The 18,390-nt window shown below is 41.1% G+C and overlaps 1 protein-coding gene across 6 annotated transcripts in view; it reads right to left on the reverse strand.

The window, feature by feature from the left end:
- The window catches only part of FGFR2 (fibroblast growth factor receptor 2), an 83,752-nt gene that overhangs the window by 20,524 nt on the left and 44,838 nt on the right, over positions 1 to 18,390 (reverse strand). For 3 of the 6 annotated variants that reach the window (XM_086751826.1, XM_086751824.1, XM_086751822.1), the window contains 3 exons: positions 11,629 to 11,819; positions 8,833 to 8,977; positions 6,481 to 6,677 (listed from right to left, as the gene is read on the reverse strand). In XM_086751826.1, the coding sequence (XP_086607952.1) occupies positions 6,481 to 6,677; positions 8,833 to 8,977; positions 11,629 to 11,819 (533 nt within the window). Of the gene's footprint in view, positions 1 to 6,480; positions 6,678 to 8,832; positions 8,978 to 10,587; positions 10,736 to 11,628; positions 11,820 to 18,390 lie in introns of all 6 variants that reach the window. The other 3 variants (XM_086751825.1, XM_086751823.1, XM_086751821.1) reach the window with 1 other exon arrangement.

Here is an 18,390-nt window from a genome sequence, read left to right on the forward strand (position 1 = left end):
AGGATCTGTTTGCTTATAATTACTTTTAACAATCTAGTTATAAGGCCTCTAGAACAAATTGTAGCCTGGTAGCACTTTACATAAGCAAACCTGGTGTCAATGGGGCATCAGGCAGGCATGGAAGTGAAGCTGCAAAATTTAGATGATACCTCTTACATATCAGAAATGGCCCAAAACACTCTGAGGTGTTTTTCTGCATAAATACATTATTTGTATTAGGCACTATTCAGATCTCTGCCAGAGTTTCATATTTTCACTAGCTCTTACACACACAATTCAGCAGTCTCAGCACGGTTAAAACCTATAAATGTAAACTTGCAATAAACCGAAATACTCTGGTGATGCATTTCAAACAGAGAAGTTAAACAGTAATAATGGATAGAAAAAACAGATGAAAGACTCTGCCAGTTTTCCTTTTAACACTATCGCACATGTTTACTTCACGCATAACTGGATGATTGGCCGGAGATGCTGCAGGTAACCAAAGTGCACTAATGTGGACAGGAATGATGGGAAATCCAGAGAACTACTCAGTGTCTCAGAGAAGAAAAATGGACTGCATTCCCAGAGAATATGCTTCTGATTGATTAACTGGAGCTGTACAAAGAGTTACAGGAGCTCAAGGGCTATAAAAATCTGCTCCAGAAAAGATGAAGCCAACCCAGGTTGGCCTGTGGCTGGAGGAGATTTTCTGTTTCAAAATGGCCTTTCACCTCATCTGCAATAGTAAAGAATTAACCTTTGAACTCATCCCTTAAGTATCTTTTTTCATTGCCTTAGAGTGCACTATAAAACAATGAGGAAAACCCTACCTTCTCCAAGGTCAGTAGACTTGGTCAACTTTAATCTACATGTATACATTTAAGTAACAGCATATAAAAAGCCTTTTTCCAGCTTGCTACTTGCAGCACTGCTCTCCAGCCCCTTACCACGCAGGTTCAAGAACCAGTGACACTCCTGCCATGAACCCCACATTTCAGCGTGTGGAGTTGCCTTCAAGTATGTGGATGCTCGTTTTGCTTTCAGTTATGCAAAGATTCCAAGTGCATAGGACACACTGAGGCCATACTGAGTTTGTGCAGTAAACTTGTAATTGTACACAGCCAATACACAGACTCCAGGGCCACTTTTGGCTTTACCAGGTGCCACGAAGGAACAGCTGGACATCTAGTCAAAATGTACAAACTTCTTGGGCAATCACCCAGCTCACCAACACATGCTTCTCAGAGGAGCAAGGAAGGGCACCTGATGTAGGTAAATTAGAGAATCATAGAATGGTTTGGGTTGGAAGGGACCTTTAAAGACCAACCCCCCTGCAAGGAGCAGGGACATCTTCAACTAGACATCTTCAAGGTCTATTCAGTGTGTGGGTGACATCTGTTTGAAGTGATGACACTAGAGTAAGGAGGCATTTTGAGTGCTTAATTAAAACAAGGGAGGCAGAAGTCAGCTTGACTTGAGCAGAACACTGAAAGAACTACTGTGGCATATGTTAACCTCAACAAGAAAGTAGACCTCCACCACAAAGATATTCTTTGAGTGCTTCCTTTCTTCTTATAGGAGGCTAGAACCAAGAAAAGTACCAGCCTCAGACAGCTCTTTAGCTCTATATCTGTACTTCAGAAGAAAAGCCCACTGTGTCCAAATCTCACGCACCAATGCATGATTATATTCCCATTTTAACAACATATTTTTCCTTCGGCCAACACGCTGTATTTAATCAGCTCTGAGATAATGCTTTATAAGCATTTCTAAGCAGTGGAGCATTTAAAACAAACAAATCTTTGCTGGAATCTTTACATGCCATGTGGCAAAATCAGCTGCAGAGCACTGTGTAATTGTCTGTAATTGATTATGAAGGGTGTTTTCCTCCACTGATGATTTACAACATGTCCCGAAGCCTAGAGCTGTCAGTTCTGGCACTCATGCTGTGAGATTTTAGCAGCCATGCAGTGATTTCCTATAATTGCCAGTCTTTTTGAAGGCTCTGCTATAAAAGTTAATTTGAAGTCATATGCATATATGTATGTAAATATAATTAGTAAGTAATGCTATTAGCTGTGATAGAAACAGTCCATCTGAGCGACTGGATCTAGGAAAATATAAAGTTAAATGCCCTACATGAAACTGAGGATTCCTAATGTTAAGCACTGAGATTTAAAACACACACACTACCCTTTCATGAAAAGCACTCCTTTTGAAACACTTACACAACAATAAAATAGCAGATGAGTATCACTAGGCAAGTCAATGGCTGCCACATAGAGAAATCCAAGGATAAAGCAAGAAACTGAAATAGGTATTACGGTAAATTGCTTGCAACATATCCTACTGACAGTTGTGTATTAATCTTTATATTTCAGAGTCTATTCCTTAAAATGAATGATATTTATACAGCTCAATACTATGAGAAATACTCTGTTACTTTACTTGTTCCAGATTACTTTCCTTTTTTTCTGGTTCCAGCTGCCACCACCATTTTGAATTAGCTACTTTGTTGGGCGAGCTTAAGCCTTACTTCAAAAGAGTCACTCTTTGTTCATCACAAATGCACTCATTATATCTTTATGAAGGATTAGACTCAACAAGGACAGTAGATACAAATTAATAGGAATGTACTTAAAATGCTAAGCATAAGAAATCATTGCTCCCTATTTAAGACATGTATATACACCCAAGCTGAGGGGATCCAAATTTGACAGATTAACTGTGATAGCACTAAAGAAAGGCTCTAGTGATGACAAATACTGGTACTTGACTTTGACTGGGCAAATCACAAGAGATGGGACTGTCTTTTTGCCTGTTTCAATTATAATTTATTTATCATAGAATCATAGAATAGTTTGGGTTGGAAGGGACCTTTAAAGTCCATCCAGTCCAACTCCCTTGCAAGAAGCAGGGACATCTTCAACCACATCAGGCTGCTCAGAGCCCCGTCCAACCTGGCCTTGAATGTTTCCAGGAATGGGGCATCCACCACCTCTCTGAGCAACCTGTTCCAGGGCTGCACCACCCTCTGTAAAAACAATTTCCTTCTATTAAGTCTGAATTTGTTAAAAGAAGTTCTACCAAATAGATGTGTTATCTTATTGAAAGCTACTCTTTACCTTTTGGTTACTGAACCTGTCACCCAAATCCTCTACTGCAAATTGGCTTGTGATGTTCAATCCTACAAACACTTCTTCCCCTCCCCCCCTCCACAAGCTGGTACTTGTATGCAGAACATGGCTAATGTTCCTCTCTGCTTTTATATATATATAAAAAAAAAAAAAAAATCAACTGCTTGCTGGATTTCCCCGTAAGCAGTTTCTATTTCGAAAACCAAGAACCAGATCCCAGTGAGGCCGAGGATTGCAGGGGGAGGGAACTGATAATTCCTGACTTCATCATGACCCTTCCTATGAATGTGAAGAGAACCACATTCTGGCAGGGAAAAAATGCCTGCATGTGGGGAATGATAAAATCCTGTAGTAGCTCAGACTAAATAGTGCACGAGAATCCCGGCCCACAAACCAAACCACATGTTACTCAGCAAGCCTCTTATCCCACGTAGACAAGATGGCATCACAGTCTTGCAAACACCTCTTTGTGAACCTGGATTATTTTCACATCCGGATCCTTAGGGAGCTTGACCCAGCAGCAGAGAACTTAGAAAACAATATCAAGAATTTCCCAATCTATGGCCTCATTTCTCTGGAATTCCAACAAACCCCATCACCCAGCCCCCGATCTCTGCGCAGCTCACACCATCTACCTGCCACAAGCATCTCCCCTGCTTGCTCTCATCCATCCTTTCAACTCGGCCACTTTTTCTATTCCTCCCCTGCAAAGGCAAGGGAGAACCTTCTGTGATCAACAGATAAATAGAAGTTTACTGACAAAACCCCACCAAGCTTTAAATACAATCTTCTGAAATATAAATAAACTGAAAAAAAAACCAACAACAAAAAAAAAAGTGTAAGCCTGGCAGTACAACAAAACAAACAGTTTAATAATCCAGAAATGTAGACCCATTAAATAAAACATCTCGACTTATTTTTTTAATTCTTGATTTGTGAGAACAATTCTGATGTCCAAAACCAGCTTTAAAAGATGCAGAAGCTAAAAAAATTCTGCAGCTGGAGAAACCAAGATGATGCTAACCGAAAAACTACTGAAACTTCACTGCTGATGAACAAGTCTTTGGGGACCGCTTGTCTCACCCTGCCTCTCCAAGCTAATACAAAGAATTAGTGACATGACCAGTGAAATCATCAAAACAGAAACACAGATTTCTTTTAATGCTTTAGTAGTTGTATTTTCCTCTAAGAAGATATGAAAGCAGAGAGCCCTTCAATGAGAAGCTCCTGTTAACACAAAAAAGTGCTCAGGAGAAGGGAGAGTAGTGGAATTTCTGCTTAGGGGTTGAAAAAGGATTTGCACTTTCAAACATACGCTGCTTTTCAAAAAATTATTCCCACTTTTAAAAGCAAAATGCTGTTTTTGCTAAGAAAACAAAGAACCAAAATAAACCAATAAAACCCTGTCTAACAAGCATGTTGTAAGAGGGAGATTTTTTTTCCTCTGTGAAAACAATAGCTTTGGAGAAGGTCCATATTGCATCATTTAATGATAAATAACTAAACTGAGGGCAGCGGTTGGCACTGCCGTCACACACAATGAAATAACACTCTGCCCCTGAGGAACCATTTCCAACTGACACAACTGAGCTCACACCAAACCTTAGGTATTTTTTAATGTCGTCAACCTATCTCTGAGTCATTATGATGCTTTTATATTCAGGCAGAAATCTAATAAATGTCTTTTGTCTAAGCAGCCGATATGTATCTCTGGTTTAGTATACAACACTCAAAAAGCCTTCTTTGTTCAGAAAGCTCCATGGATTTTTAGCCATAGAGATGTGTGAATTGAGCTGAGGGCTTCTCATCATTCTTTTTGCTACACTCAGAGCCAAAAGTCCTTCCTCTTCCCAGTGATTTCCAAGCAAATGAGTAAAACCATAAAATTACAAAAAAAAAAATAAATAAAAAAACCACCCAGAAAGTGGCAAAGAAAGTAAGAAAAAATAAGAATTAATATTTTTGCTCATAAACCAAACTAAATATTTTTCAGATTGGGAAAGTTCATGTCCCCCACCTCAAGATTTTGTAAAATACTGCACTTTAGAGGAAGATGGCTAAAGCATTACTACTCTGTAGTATTTTTAACCAAGGAGATTCAGAAACTGTGGAACAAGAGTTCAGAAAAAGGTAATACTATTCAAAATCCCCAAATCAAGCTCCTCCCTAACTCTGTGAGTTCATGCATCTAAATTTCAAACACTTACCCACACTGCAGAACTATTTTTAAGGCACATGTATTACTCTGACAGCGATAATATTCAAGATAGGCTGTAAAAACAATCTCCAGAAATTCTGCACAACCTATTCATGGCGCAGACGGACTTGAACTAAACCCTCAGATCCAAACCCCTGACCAGAGCCTGGATTCAACCCCCTAGAAATGGTCTCTGTTTTGAATAATGAGGTGAACCACAGCCTCAGGTGCCAGCACCCCTCCACCTCACAGGTCTGAAACCTGGAGGTGGATTTGGTGGGTTCAGAGGTCTATCCTGAAGACCTGCTGCAAGAAAATCAAAACATATTAAACTCCAGCTTCAAAAGAAACAAGTCTTTCAGGAGAGGACAGTATGTGGGAATGGAAGCTGTTTTGGCAAGTGATGGTCTGACAAAGCCAAAGTCCTGCTACTCGTTTAACTGGTTTGTTCCTCGCGGTACTGCCCTCTCCAGAAACACTCATTGCCAGCGACAAGGAATTGTAAAATATATTACATTCAAGGCTGTTGTGTGCATTTTAAATCTGACATTTGCTTTTGTTCCTCACTCAAAAGCATCTCTCAAACTATCTGAGATCTGATTTAGTATCTTCCCTATTTTTACTTTATTACAGTCTTTTTTTCTATTTTGAGGTGGTTTCTGGACACTTGGCTATGAAATTCCCTCCCTTCAGTCTTCAAAATTCTTTCTAAAAAATACCTCTCCGTATCTGGTACCTAGTTACTACAATAATAGTCACCTTAGAAACATTATAAATACACAATTAAATAGGATTCTGTTCCAAAAGTCCATTCAGTCAGTAAAACTTTTTCCATTGACTTCAATGAGCTGTGGGATCAGGCCCCAAAATACTCTAAATACATTTTTTTCCATCTATAGACTGCTAATACAGAACATATTCCATTTTTTTACATTTCTCCTCTAACATCCTTGCCCTGATTTCCTTGCCTTGAGACACACGTTGCTGCACTAAGATGTACTTTCTTCCCTCGCCACTCTCCTAGGCGCCAGATTAAATCCCACCCCTACCGCAATTTGGTTTAATTCTTGTTTATTCCCCTTTTCAAAGCTTCCATCAGAAGGATGTGCTGGCTTCATTGTTTGGTAAAAAGATTTTTGAAACTCTTTATCTACTTTCTGTTACCTGTCTGCGCAGAGGGATTCGCTTTGTCAGCTTATGGACGGCGGGCTGGCTGCTGAAATCGGGCTTCTTGGTGGTGTTCTTCATGCGACACAGGATGACTGTCAGCACCATGCAGGCAATCAAGAAGACCCCTATGCAGTAAATTGCTATTTCCAGGTAGTCTGGAGACGTCGGGTATTCTTTCTCTTTCTCAGGAGCTGGATTGGAAGTTTTTAGGAGGGAACAATCATGCCACAGAGTTAGCACGTGGTACAAGCATAGTTCAGCACAGCGCTTGGAACAACATGAAACGGTAAAATATCAGCAATTCTCGCAGTGACTGGGTGACAGACAGAATACTGTGAATGTTTAGGCCACCTTGCAATCAGAGCAATTCCTCTTTCTAGATCACTGCTTTGACTTCTCAGCTTGCCACTGAGTGCGAGCTTGTGCATCTATGTATACGTATATAGACATACACATGTGTCTGCCTAGAGTGGTAGATATATATACATTGAAATATTGGATGGACAAGTACAATTTTAAGGGAAAGTAAAGTGAATTGTTCAAACTAGGCTCAGGTTCATTTTGTTGCTCAAGTCAAACTTCAAACTTCATTCTTTTTAATCACATAAAGACACCTCTGAAGATAAAATACTGAACTAGCTAGCCTACAAGAAAAGTGACTAAATTCAGCAATAGACATTTGGGCTTGAGTCTGCATTGCCTGTTTATCCAAAATTTTCACTGAGATCTCAAAATACAGAGGGAAAGCAGGATGAATCGGTCCCTCATTACGTTTCTGAATTCAGGTTCGGTATTTCAAGAGTGTTTCAAGGACCCAGCTGCCTAACTCGCTGTGCTTCATGCTGGGTGCCCAATTCCCCTGTGGTCCTTTGAAGAGCCGGATTAAAAAGCGTAACGCAAGCAAAAGCCAAATTGCTAGCAATATGTTAATTAACAAGTCCTCTTTTGTGAGGACTGCATATTTCGAGTGGTTACCAGTCTACGAGATTAGATTTTAGTGGGAGTGGCTCTACATAGCTGTTGCTCTGACTGAAACCATTTTGAAATTATCTTCAAGACAGTTCTATGTGCAAACACTGTCCCTAATCCCTTATCTGGGATCCAACCCCCGGATAAACAGCATTCCACAGCAATCAGCGGTCACTCCGCAAGCAATGCACGTTCAAGCTGAAATTTTCTTGCGCCTCATTCTAGGCTTATAAAAATATTTCATTCAAGAAAATCGGTTAAAATAATGCTGTTCAAGCACTTGCAAAATGCAAACACTGCTAGCAGAAGCGAGCTCTACACAAGTACTGCTTTGCCTGCTTGGTGACAGACCACACAGGCTCTGTGCTCACGGAGGAGTGAGATGTAATAAAGGTGCCTTGTTCAATATTTTTTAATAAAGGGTAAGAAATTATCTGCGGAAAGCGGGAAAATTTTGCTCCCGTAATATGAACCTCAGCAATACGCACATGCAGGTTTTGTACCTTTCACTTAGGATTAACAATTAATAAATGGTAAGCACAAGATGACCCAGCAAACCTCAGGTGGTTCGTGTTTTTTCAAAGCAACTCCTAAGGCAGCTGCCAACAGTTATAAATGAGAAAATTTGACTCGTGTCAAAACCAACTATGGTTACATCTTCTACCAGCTGATAGCAATTTTCAGGCAATAAAGCACATTGATGTTTGTTTAAGGGCAGAAACATCATCAACCCCAGAACAGCAAGACATGCTTTGCAGTAAAAGCAAATGACTACTTGTTTTCTTAGAGCATGCAAATGTTTAAAGATGCACAGAGCCAACTCCCAAGATATGAAAGGCACTGCTTCTGTACACGATCCATTGGCATTAGCACTACAATTTCCATAACAGATTTTGATGACAGGTAAAAGCAAATTTAAGCACACTGAATAGCTCAGGTATTTTGACGAACCAGTACATGATTATGGCCAAATTAGTCCCAAAGCTTCACAAGAAACTTTGGATTTCCTCCTTGTGAAAAAGTTTACAATGATTAATGTGCAGATTTTCAGTTATCTCATTGAAGTGCTAAGGAAATGTAGCTCCTTAGCATTTCTGATGAATGTTTAACAGATGTGAAAATATTTCAATTGAGTCCAGTAGACATTTCCCCTCTCCCCACTTTTTTGTTGTTAGGTTTTTGGAGTTGCAAATAGGTGACAAGGCAATTCACTGGCTTGAGATAACTGTGTTAAAAAAAAAAAAAAGAATCATTGTAAAAGTCCTTTTCTGAGACAGAAGCCGTGCTAATTCTGCAGCAATCAACAAGGGGGAAGAAAAAAAAAAAAAAAAAAAAAAAAAAAAAGAGGAAAAACCACAGAAAGAGAGCAGTGTATACCTGGCAGAACTGTCAACCATGCAGTGTGAAAGGATATCCCAATAGAATTACCCGCCAAGCATGTATACTCCCCAGCATCCTCAAAAGTTACATTCCGTATATAGAGAACCTCAATTTCTTTGTCCGTAGTGTTAACACCGGCAGCCTAAAAAAAAACAGAAGAGGGAAGCAAGAGAAAAAGCTAGACATTGAGAGAATTCTTGTGGATAGGGAGATGGAGCCCCAGGGCTTTGCACTTTGTAAAGGCAGAGGTGTAGAGATGCAAAGCTCCTTCCCCATCCACAATCCCTCGTCCAAAAGGCGTTTACCAACAGGTCCCAGCTCACCTCAGAAAGTAATCAACACCCTTCACCAGACCTAAACTCACCACCTAAACATGCATGCAATCAAATGACATGGAAAAATTAACCCACAACGCTTTTTTTTTTTTCCTTCTTTTTTAACACAAGAAAGTTCAAAGAAAAACAGAGAAAACAAAGTAGGACAGAATGTGAGCTTCCTCACATGTAGTTACCTGTTTCAGAGGAAAGAATTTACTATAAAAATATAATGTGAAAGGATTTTTTTTTTAAAAAAGGCAAATTCTGCTCCAAAAGACCGAACTTAGTAGCTGTCTTAAGCACTGTGTGGTCCTTGCATCATCCACTGCCCTACACTTAAATATTGTGCATTGCACAGTGTTGCCAAATCTCATTTAATCTGAAGTCTGGTAATCTTTGGCGGTTTGCTTAGAAGCACAGTGGAAGGTATCTCAGGTCTTGTTCAGTTGTGGCTCTCTGAGATGTTGAGAAAAACTGGACCCCAACAGTTCAAAGAACTGAAATAAAAGATATTTTTCTAAATCTTAGAGACTGAAAAAAAACTCTGGAAGTTGTTTGGGTTTTTTTGTTTGTTTTTTTTTTTTTTTAAATTGGTCTCCTTCCAGACTTGCTAAATCTGGTTTGACAAGTCATTATGCACCAAAGCAATCAGCGTATCAGTGATTACCCAAACTCATAAAAACAGAGTAAATCTTAGACCTGGAACCTTCCAGCTGTCCCAGGACAGGCGCAGCAGGGCATCAGTGTCAAGGTCTCTATGACAGAGATTTAGAGAAATTATTGTTTGCTGCTTTTTGTCTCTGTTCCATTCAAAAATGTCACTTTGAAATACACGATAAGGGAATAAACATCTTTTTACCAGACCATTTTAAAGTAAATTTAGTTGGGAGTTGTAGCCGGATTGTTGCCAGTCCTTACTGTTATTGATGGGTTCTTACCCAGTTAATAACAGGTGAATAGCAACTGGAAAACCTTCCCACCCTGCGCCATCGCAGGTGACGTGGGAAGTTATAAGTGACTAAACTGACCTGACTTACGCTTCGCTGGGTACTTATGTGAACATTTCATACATATATACCCATATGTATATACATAAATATACACTAATTAGGTCACAATTACCTTATTCAAGGAGTACCTTGCATGTAAACTGCAAAGTATGCGGAATTAACAACAAAACTGGACGTAAACACAGACACAAAGACATCAAACACAAGAGAGAATGAAGATCAGCGTCAGAAACCAGTGCTCACGGCACACACAGAATATTGTGGGAATTTTTCCATGGCTGCTGGTGTAATACCAGTTGCATCACCAAAGGAGGATTACACATATACCACAAGGCCAAAGAGTTATCCTACAAGCTGCCTGCAGTCTCCCAAAGCACCATTTTTTCCAGCTTCTACATCCAGCTTGCTTTAAAAAACGTTGTTACCTTGTATACTCGGCAGAACAGAGAGCCAGGCAGACTGGTTGGCCTCCCCTATATAATTGGAGACCTTACAAATATATTCTCCAGCGTCCGCCTCTGTCACATTGTACAGTGTCAGCACTTCAGCATTGGAACTATTTATCCCCGAATGCTAGAATAGACCAATAACACAGGAGAACAATGTCACTGCTGCCCAAAACGGACACCAAGTTGTCTACGGTCCCACCACCAACACCTCATAAGAATATGCCTTCCACTTCATACAGGTATCAGCATCAAAACATTGAGGGCTTGGGGGTTGTTTGGGGTTTTTTTTTGTTGTTGTTTGGTTTTGGCTTTTTTTTTTTTTTTTTAATCCGAAGCATCATACAAGGAGTTAGAAATCAGCAGCATCAGGGGAAGAAGCACCTGGGCTGGCACACCAGCTGCGTGGAAGAAGATGGTATAGAGCTGGCTGTCCCGCCTGCCAACACGCTGAGTTATGGCAATGCCCACCCAGCTCGGAAAACTTTGGAGTTTCCCTGGTCAGGCTTGCTCAGGACGCCTGCCGGCAGGAATGACACCATCAATACGCCACAGCACGCCGGCGAAAAATGGACATCTCTGTAGGCTCAGTATCCAGAAAAACCAATCCTGCCAATAAGCTTTTGGCAGCAGGTGCCAGGTTACTTTGAAAAAAAGAGGCTGAAGAAATGGGAAAGAAATGGAATAGATTCTCCTGGGTATGTTTTGGATGCACTCAACCGCAATGAAAATGTCAATTATGTTCTCTTAGAGGGTTTTCTTTTTTTTCTGAATAAATAATGCCTGAAACATCCAGAGATAAAGAACTTCACGGAAGTAAAACAGAGCAAAACAGTGTCTATAAGCTGCATAATTAGCATTTAGACTATCAATGTTTATCTAACTCATTATTGCATTTGTAAAAAACACTTCCATATTAAAAAAAAAAAAGTTCAGATCTCAACACTCTTGGATTTACATCAAATAAAATTCAACACTTTAAAGAAGTCATCACCATCACCAGCATCTGTAAAGCCTCACCTTTAAAACCTGAAGATAGGGCAGTCCATCTGGTCCATATTTACTGCCATTCTTCTCTACGTGTTTTATCCACTGGATATGAGGCTGGGCATCGCTGTAGACTTTGCAGACAAACTCGACGTCCCCTCCAACGACTGCAGAGGCATTTGCTGGAAGGCCAGCTTGAAGGATGGGCCTGTGCGGCGACCGCTCTGTTCAGGCAGGGAGGGAAGCGAGAAGGAGGAAGAGAGAAAGAGAAATAAAGATGCATAAATAAGCAGAGCTGCCAAGAAAACTGTAAGTGAACTCGAGCCAAAAAGCCCTGTAAGCCTGTTGGCTGACTCCTCCGAAATAACACTGCAGCCAAAACGTAGAACAAAAACTACAGTTCAAAGGAGATGACTGGAGCACTACACTTGTAACAGAAAGAGCAGCTATTTGGGGGGAGGGGAGAAACTCTGCTTAAAAACTTTTAAGCATTTTTCATAGTTCAACTCAGCAAGAATTAAGTAAAATATCTTCCTTTTTTTTTTGTTGAGCTGTCATAATAACTACCTCATGTTTTTAAAACATTCTAATTGGACTAAACCTCCACAAAGAAAGATTATTGATTAATTTTTAAAAACTGATTAACGTATTAACATAAACCAAAGGGAATGTCTCAAAACTAGCAGCACAAGCCTCAGCACTGAAACTTCTCATGCAGGATGCACAATCCCAGGCAACTCGACTCTTCAAAAGGCTCTGACCAGTAACCACCATGATAGCTGCTCTCTACTTCACCCAGACACAGCAAAAATACCAGCTCGTTCTTATTCTGAGCAGGACACGGAAATATGGAGTTCTCTGGAAAACTGCAGTGTATTTAATGTGAGTCAGCAGAGCTTTTAATCTTGCTTATGCCTTTATCCAGTGTGCTTGGTCAAGCTTACACCACGGAACACATCGAGCACATCCCGTATCACCCAGGTACCCAGAGAGTCACTGCAGCCAGCATTCCCCGCCCGATTTTGTGGATGAGATATACAGACTTTAGGCAAAGCACTGAGGGGAGCCTCACCCTCAGCTACGACAGCTTTCCATCACCCTCACTAAACCTGATTTACGAACTGGTGAAATCTCCTGGGTGGTGGGCAGGGCACGAGCCCAGCTCCCCAGCTCCCAGGGCCACCATGAGCTTTTCTTGCTGGACAGGCGGGCAAAGCATAAAAACTTTTCATTCAAACATCACGTAAGAAACAGTCCGCTAAATGACAGCCCTGCTTATCAAATTTCTTTATTATCCAGTCAGCAGGATGGACACTGCCACCTTCCTCCAGAAAACCCTCAAAGAGCTGCAGTTTTATCAGCCTACCTGGGAACTCACCACCTTCTCCATGCAAACTTAACTCTCTCCGCTTCCTCTTACAAGAAAGTAAATACCCACCTACATATCCTTTCAACCTATGGATTAGAAGTGAAACGCCCACTTGCCCAGCCCCAGCCCCTTCTCCTCTGCTCCAGGAATTCTTTCGAAGATAAGTGAAAACCAGCAAACCTAAATATTTATTTTTAGAGGCTGCACACTGTAAAAGCTTTGACATTACGAGCCAAATCAACTGAATTTCAAATCAAGCGTTCCTCCTTAAACATACTAGTTTCCAATAAACTGTTTCACAAGCAAACATTGCGAGTGTAATAGCAAACAATGATGCCGGTGGAACAATGGGATCTTTTACACAGCCCAATATTTTTGGCATGCAGCAAACATCTACTGGGAATTTGTTCACTGAGGCTACACTGGCAGCGTACTACAAAGCAGCAGTCTTATTTTCCTTGTGGCAAAAGTGCATTTGTGTTGCAGTTATTAAATTATTCCATGGCTACGTGTGTCATTTTCAAAGATCTAGGAAGAGTTTAACATTTTTTAATTTGTAACTTACAGTAGAACATATAAAGTACTATTTTACAGTTCTGGAGAGAACTTTTAGTTTCTCACCTTATACTAAATAAGCTCTAATTCCATCTCCGTCGCTCCTTCATTTGGGTACAAAAACAGCAAGTAAAAATCTCTCTTTAATAGAAACCTTACACCATCTTCCAAAACTTATTACAGCTGCCTTCAGTATAAAATGAAACCTTAGAGAACGTTATTTTAAATGTTTTTTAGAAGTCAGTAGGCCTCATGTTTCATTTCTCCACATCAGGGTTTGATTTCCTTTGTGACCTTATTCTCTGCCCTTAAACAAACCAGAGAATGAGGCCTGAAACATCTTGGAAAAGTTCCTACTATGCCAGCATCAACACACGAAATGTGTTTAGTTTATCCCGACAGCCATCAACGATTTAATCTCTTATTGATGACTGTCGAACGTTTCCTCTACTGAAACAGAAGAGGCAAAGCAAAGAAGTAAAAGCAAAGTTCTTACATTCTTGGTCCCAAATTCCTTAAAAAAAAAAAAGTGTATGCATATGTATAGGTAAGACATTTGTGAAATTTCTTCTCTAAGGGTAAACGTGTTAAAAACAAACTTTAGTTGCCCTCCAACACATGGAGTAATGATGAGCGTCCACCAGCTCCCCCACCTCAGCAGAAGGGAGATTTCCCATCCCACACAGGCAAACAGCACCATCATGACGCAAATACAGCAGCATTTCATGACAATCCTGGAGTCCAATATCACAATAAATACACTCTGTATTGGGGAAGAAACCCTAAATATGGCTAAACTTCCACTAACCACAAATAAGCAATTATAATTCTGTACAGTACCATTTCTCAGAAATAGTAATTTCAGGATGTTATCTTGTCTTTTGATATTTCTCTGCAAACCACACATATAGCAGGACACTGCTTAAGCACAGGTACTGTCAAAGCCACAGTCATAAATCTCACATCACTATTTAGCGTTTCAAATACAAGCCTTACATTTGTATGCAGATATCAGCACTCAACTGTCTAGAGTGGTATTAGATGGAAATGATGTTCTCTTTTTTTACTGAAGACTAGCAAAAGAGGCAGAGCTGCCTTAAAAAAAAAAACTTAAAGACTGGTGAAACTAATTTTATCATCTGCCTTACACAACCTAATAATTATGATCAAAACCATCGCTAAACTATACAGATCACATGTATCTCTAGTTATTTAGCTCAGACAAACAATATTTTCAAGCAAAACAAGTTGGTAACCGAGCTTATAGCTCTGTAGCCCTGCTGATTTCAATATTTCCCTTGTTCATTAATATTGAATTGAATCAGAACCTCAGTAAACAAATTGTTGCTACTTGACCACTGAAATTTTAGTGTTTCACTCTCAGTGCTAACACATTTCAAAAACAAGTCAACAGCATATGCTAAAATACAGGAAACCACTCCAAAGATTAGCTGTCTTCAAACACACTAAATACTACATCATAAAAACCATAAAGAGTAGATACTAATTTTATTAACATAAATATTAGTTACTTAGTGAACGACATATAGCTCTACAAGGTTTTTCGTAGATATGCCCTGCTTTCTTAAACACACCTTCCTGGTTCAACTGAAATGTAATGGATATTTTAAAATGTTTAAAATTAAAAAAAAAATTCTGTATATTGATCTGAAAGTTATTGAACCAAACAGACATCCGCTTGCTCTCTCCAATCCGTAGCTTAGATACAAAACGAAGAACAAACATCCCCATTTGAGGAGTCAATTATCTACAAAAGGCAGAGCAGAAATGATTGCTCACGTGAGGAATATCATATTCAAGGCTACAAGCATCTAGATTTTACCCCACCATAAAAGTGCCCAGGGGTTGAATTCTGCTGCTTAGAATTCTGCTTATCTATAGACAAACAGACTCGCTATCTGAAAAGACGACTGACAAAGAGACCTGCCCAACAGCTTAGAAGAAACTGTCATTTAGCCTGTTAATGTTAAAACTTCAGAAAACCTTACCCCAAGAGGGAAAACTGCAAAGAATCCAGGAAAGCTGGAAAACTCCAAGTTTCCTAACAACTGGCACAATGGAGCAAGCTGCTCAGAAAGCTCCCAGCCCTGCAGACACCTGGAGACAGGTGGGAGCCCATCCTGCCACAGATGATGGAGAAATGACTGGAAGGACTATCCTAGAAATGACTACTGGAGCCCACACGCTTCACATGGAGGTCCTGAGAATTAGCTCTTTAAGAAGCTTAGGCCTCTGGACAGCGGTTCCTACTTCTCCTGTCCTCACTTCTCTCCCATCCTTGGCTTTATCTCCTCTAATTTTTCTGGCTGACCAACTGAAGCCAACACAGGAAAATCAGATGAGAGAAACAAAAAAGTCACAATGCAAATGCGTGAGATGAAGATGTTGGAGTACGGACACAGGTGACATGGGCCAAAAACCAAGTTTCACAATCAGTGGAGACCAGAAGATCCAATCCCACCACTCTGGTCCTGGGGATGCAGGGATGGAAAAACTGCCGGAACAGAGGCTGCTCGCTGAGCACATTGGCAGAGGGAAGATGTAGGGCAGGATTTGCTGCTTCCAGAGGCCGAAGTAGAGCGCATTGTGACTGAAAGAGTGGCTCTGCCACTACCGGAGCGTCTTGGCAGGGAGAGGAGACAATAACCCCGGAAGGGGCGAGTGCTGGGGCCCATCCCGAGGCCAAGTCTCCTTAGCAACCTGGCTGTGCCAGGGGCTGAGAAGAGCTCTGGTAATTGTCTATCCAAGCCTCCTTGTCACCCTAGCACAGACAGTTCAGGACCTTTCATGGGAGCTAAAAGCCAGAACCAAAGCCCATTGAAGTCAGGGGAAAAAACTCACATGGAATTCAATGGGCTTTGGATAAGGCATCTGATTCATTAAAAAAAAAAAAAAAAATTGAAAACTACTCTTATTTTCTCCTTTTGAATGTGCTTGTTTCCTCTCCTTGCAAATGTGTGATTCAAGTGCAGTCTAGGAAAATAAAAGCTGAATAGCAAATGCAAGACCAAACATGAGTTTTGGGGACAACAGAGAGATCTTCAATTAAGGGGGGAGAGAGGGCAAAAAAAGTTACCCAATTCTTCTCCACAATTTTTAATTGGACACATTTATCAGTCTTTAACACCAGTTTTGAAATGTTACTGACTCCTAAGGAGTCATCTTGATGGCTGCCACTGTGAAGCTACAAAGAGCTCCCTCAAATGATGCCTCTCAGTGCAGCATCAGTAACCATTCTGGATCGATGGCCCCTGGTAAAGGCTCTGTGTATTCGGTCATCACTGAATAAAAAATGAAGCAGTTCCAGCTGTCTCTCTGCTTAAAACGCAGGCCTGCTGTGCCCTCTTCTTCACTTGCCCTGGTCAGCACAGCACATTCAGCTCTAGTTGCTTATTTGCCTGACTCCGAGAGCTTGGGAAGTCTTCAGCAGCAGGCTGGACACTGTTCGGTGAAAACACTGCCCATTCCCAACCACCCTTCTTCCCATGTGCAACATCTGTTGCTTTGGCAAATGTTAATTAGCCTGTAAATTATGAGTTTCAAAAGCATCCTGCAGTGTTTTAGGTCAGGCTGTAATCACAGGCTCTTACCTTGTCTTTAGCATCCCAAACTCGCAAGACTGACTCCTCAGCCTCAAAAAAATAAATCACAGCCTTTTCATCATACACCTAGACTGAAATATTTCTCCTCCGTGTTTCAGAACGCAGCACCCTCCCACCATTTCCACTGATCCATGTACCTAACACAGGAGGTCCCTGAAGACCACCAAGCTCAGGCAACAGCACCGCTGATGGAAGAACGTGTTGCTACTTGGCTGTCCCCGAATTAACTGCATGTGTCCTCTCCTATCCAACAACGCGTCACATGTGGGGATTTCCTTGGCAAGTACTTTACAGACAGACAACATCTGCCCAACATACACCTCATGCCACCAACTGACTTCCGGACAAGCCTCATGGAGTTGGAAGCCTGTGGTGTCACCCATCTCTGGGACACCCAGAGCCCCCTCTTCCAAAATGTACCCATGGGATTACCAGGACTACTCCAACAAAAAAATACAGTTACATGGTATTCTCAGGTGACTTAATCGCTGCCTGGAGTTGACAGCAAGGTGAAACCTCTGAGGTATAACTCCAACTTCCCACAGGGCCAGTGCACGCCATGCCACCTCAGAGGCGAAATATCATTTTGTCTCAGAAGTGGCACTAACAGTCATTTCACCCACAGTTTGAGGAAACACCTCTCTCTACCTGTGCAAGCCACTCTGTCTCTATGCTCAATTTTTGGCATCCCTGTTGAGACTGTACACATACACACTATTATTGCTGGCTCTGACGGTGTTTTTGGTGGTGAAGACATTTACTAAAGCCACTGGGTCAACCACAGGATATCAGCCTCTGATCACTACCTATTTGGGCTAAATATCAACCATTAAAGGAAAGACTAAATGTTTATCAGTCTCTCACTTTTCAATGAGCGAAGACCTTTCAAGTTTCTATCCTGGTCTACTGACAGCAAAGGAAGCAGCTGGGAAGGAGAGACACAAGGATCACTGTCCGTCATGAAAGATCCCACCTACACGAGCTGCAAATCTGGCCTCAGTTCACGGGCACTCAGAGCCTAGATTAATTCTTGCTCTCTGAATGACAGAGCTCTTTTGAGGAAAGTTCCAGGAGTAGCCAAGGCATGAGGAACCGCAACTCAGGTTTCCCTAATAAATCCAGTGTTATCCAAGTTCATACAAAGGACCCAATTTGAAACCACACTTGCTCTCCATACCCCGAGGTGGAGTGGTGTAGGAGGGGTCTAACCAAACAGATGTCAGAGTCCCCGCAGGAATTTCCTCCTCC

Source organism: Chlamydotis macqueenii, chromosome 7 (assembly GCF_036417535.1).
Source record: "Chlamydotis macqueenii isolate bChlMac1 chromosome 7, bChlMac1.mat, whole genome shotgun sequence".
NCBI lineage: Eukaryota > Metazoa > Chordata > Aves > Otidiformes > Otididae > Chlamydotis > Chlamydotis macqueenii.